Source organism: Drosophila tropicalis, unplaced genomic scaffold, assembly GCF_018151085.1.
Source record: "Drosophila tropicalis isolate 14030-0801.00 unplaced genomic scaffold, ASM1815108v1 contig_593, whole genome shotgun sequence".
Taxonomy (NCBI): domain Eukaryota; kingdom Metazoa; phylum Arthropoda; class Insecta; order Diptera; family Drosophilidae; genus Drosophila; species Drosophila tropicalis.
The window spans coordinates 20,331,787-20,334,605 of NW_027173070.1; the positions used below are offsets into that span (position 1 = coordinate 20,331,787).

General features: G+C 43.8%; 2 protein-coding genes across 2 annotated transcripts; one reads left to right on the top strand and one right to left on the bottom strand.

The window, feature by feature from the left end:
- Positions 1-1,219, bottom strand: LOC137577335 (uncharacterized). Its single transcript, XM_068290768.1, has one exon. The coding sequence runs from the start codon at positions 1,141-1,143 to the stop codon at positions 94-96; it is 1,050 nt and encodes a 349-aa protein (XP_068146869.1). The 5' UTR covers positions 1,144-1,219; the 3' UTR covers positions 1-93.
- A 462-nt stretch (positions 1,220-1,681) lies between these two features.
- On the top strand, positions 1,682-2,819 carry LOC137577340 (uncharacterized). The gene has a single exon (XM_068290774.1). It carries the CDS (start codon positions 1,742-1,744, stop codon positions 2,780-2,782), a length of 1,041 nt encoding a protein of 346 aa, XP_068146875.1. The 5' UTR covers positions 1,682-1,741; the 3' UTR covers positions 2,783-2,819.

A 2,819-nucleotide genomic window follows, 5' to 3' on the forward strand; every position in this document is an offset into this window, starting at 1 on the left:
TTTGGAGGTATGGGTTAATTTATTTTCAAAACTGGGTCTTTCGCATGGAACGCAAACACAAGTATTGAAAAAATCCATGTACTATGTATTTAACTAGCATCCAGATATAATGAAATTGTTGGCATATTTTACACCTTGTTCTATGTCCTTTAACAAAACCGGCAACATGCTCTGCAGCATTTGGCTTTCGAGTTCGTCGAGTTCAGGTAGACGAGGGATATCCTTTATGCCCGAGGGACCCAATATTACTGGGCTTGCAAAGAATTCGAGAGACGTCACATTCGATTCGACAAAGGCGCATTCAATGATAGGTTCATTTTCGTTTTTAATGCCTTTAACAAGGGAGCCCACAAATTGGGCTGCGGCAAAGGCCATTGATAGAGTGGCAGAACCATTGCCAGCTTTGGCCTTAACCACCTCACTGCCGCCTGTTTGAACACGCTCAATGAGTTCCTTTCTTTCCGTTTCATCGCCCTTAAAAGGCGGATTGCATTGCGAAAATAATGGAAGGATAGTGATGTCAGAATGTCCTCCAATCACTGGTATATTTATGTTTTTGGGATCAACGCATAAACTCTGCCCCAGAAACGTTTTCGCACGTACAACATCCAGTGTGGTTATACCAAACAATCGCTTCGGATCATATGAGTCTTGGGACTTTAAAATGTCTCTAACAATGGGCACAATTATGTTCACTGGATTCGTGATAACGGCTAGGAAAGCCGATGGACAAATTGAACTCACAGCCATGGCGACTGCGATTGCCACATTGGCATTTGACTCCAGCAGGTCTTTCCTATCCATACCAGGCCTTCTAGGTCGGCCAGCAGGAACCACAACAATATCGGAATCCTTTAAGGCCGTCTTTAATTCCTTTTCGCCCGCGTAGGACTTTACAGTTGGACTCGTGCAGATGTGCGAGAGATCAGCTCCCACTCCTTTCGTGTGGGCCACATCATGCAGCACCAATGTATCGATGAGCGGATTCAATTTCAATAGCAATGAGAGGGCTTGTCCAATTCCACCAGATGCCCCCACCACAGATACCTGAAGACTGCGCCTTCTCTGCTGGTTCAAGTCATACTGCTGCTTCTGCTGCAGAGCAGGTTGGGAGAATCTCATGGTAAATCTAAATGCCAACATTACGTTAAATTTTTAAAAGTAACCTACTATCTACAAACATTAAATTTTTAAATATGTTTAATGAAAATTGATAAAAATAAAAGCTATTTTCAAATTTAAGAAATCTATTCCTAAAGCTACTCTATTAAAGTTATAAGTATTTACTTTTAAGAACTGCCTGTGAAATTAATTTTTAACAAGAAAATAAACTCGATGACTGTACATACTACACGAGTCTATATACCAAATTTGGTGGCTCTAGCTCTGTAAGTCCCAAAGATCTAGGTGTTCATACAGACGGACATGTCTAGATCGTCGAAATGTGTATAATCCCATCAACATTTCAACTTACAAAGTGCATAAATATCTTTAAATGGGGAAAAAGCTTTATTAGCGACATTAATTTGCCGGTTTCGCTATAAAAGGAACCAGTTCAAATGTGACACATAAACTCCAAGAGTGGCAACACCGGCCGCTGTCATTATGGATTTCGATAATTATAAAACGGAAACTTGTCTTAGATCTACCTACATACATAAGTAGGCCTTGACATCACATTTGCATTAACAAATCACATTTTAGGTCGGAAATCGAAGCTGAACAAACAAGTTATACAAATATGTTTGCTGCTAGGAAAATATTGAGCGACATTCCACGTTTCACATGGCGTTACATGGTGGCACGGACATTCAAGGTGGCAATTGTGGGAGCCGGAGGAGGCATTGGTCAGCCGTTGTCGCTGCTTTTGCGTCAAAGCCCTGGCATCACGGAGTTGGCCCTGCACGATCTACATGGAACTAAGGGCCTGGCCGCAGACCATTCGCACATTTGTACCCGATGCCAAGTCAGTGGATATGAGGGTGAAGGGGAACTGGAAACGGCTGTCTCCAAATCGGATGTGGTGGTGGTAGCGGCTGGCATGCCACGTTTGCCAGGTATGGAGCGTGATCACCTGATGGCCGCCAATGGGAATGTGGCTATAAAAGTGACTAACGCCATAAGCGTAGCTTGTCCTCATGCTTTAGTGGCTTTCATAACGAATCCCATCAACATGATTGTCCCAGCAGCAGCGGAGATCCTAAAGGCTGCTGGAACTTTTAGTCCCGAACGTCTGTTTGGCATCACAACATTGGATGTGGTCCGCTCAAAGACGTTCATAGCCGAGCATATGCAGATTAGCCCGGATACGGTTAATATTCCAGTTATTGGAGGACATGCTGGCAAAACCATTCTTCCGCTAATCTCCCAATGTCAACCACACTTCAAAGGAAACGCCTCCGACATAGAGAAGCTAACGTGCCGCATTCAAGAAGCGGGCACCGAAGTGGTCAAAGCCAAGGCAGGCAAAGGATCAGCCACTCTTTCAATGGCCTTTGCTGGAGCAAAATTTGTTGACTCTCTGTTGCGTGCCCTGAACGGTGAGGAAGGTTTGGTGGAGTGTGCATATGTGGCTTCCGACCTAACGGATGCCCCCTTCTTTGCCAGTCCTGTGGAATTAGGTAAGCAAGGCATTAAGCGTTATCTCGACTTGCCCAATTTAAGTGAGAGCGAGAAGCATGCCCTAAAGAAGTTGTTGCCAGTGCTCCAGCAGAATGCCATAGAAGGACAACTTTTTGCCCGCAACTCCACAGCTGAACGTATTAAAAAATTGTCAAATTGATTTCAATAAATATCCATTTATATAGACTCTTTGGAAA

Coding starts and splice junctions, on each gene's coding strand:
- LOC137577335 (XM_068290768.1), bottom strand. CDS start 1,143: ATGTTGGCATTTAGATTTACCATGAGATTCTCCCAACCTGCTCTGCAG.
- LOC137577340 (XM_068290774.1), top strand. CDS start 1,742: ATGTTTGCTGCTAGGAAAATATTGAGCGACATTCCACGTTTCACATGG.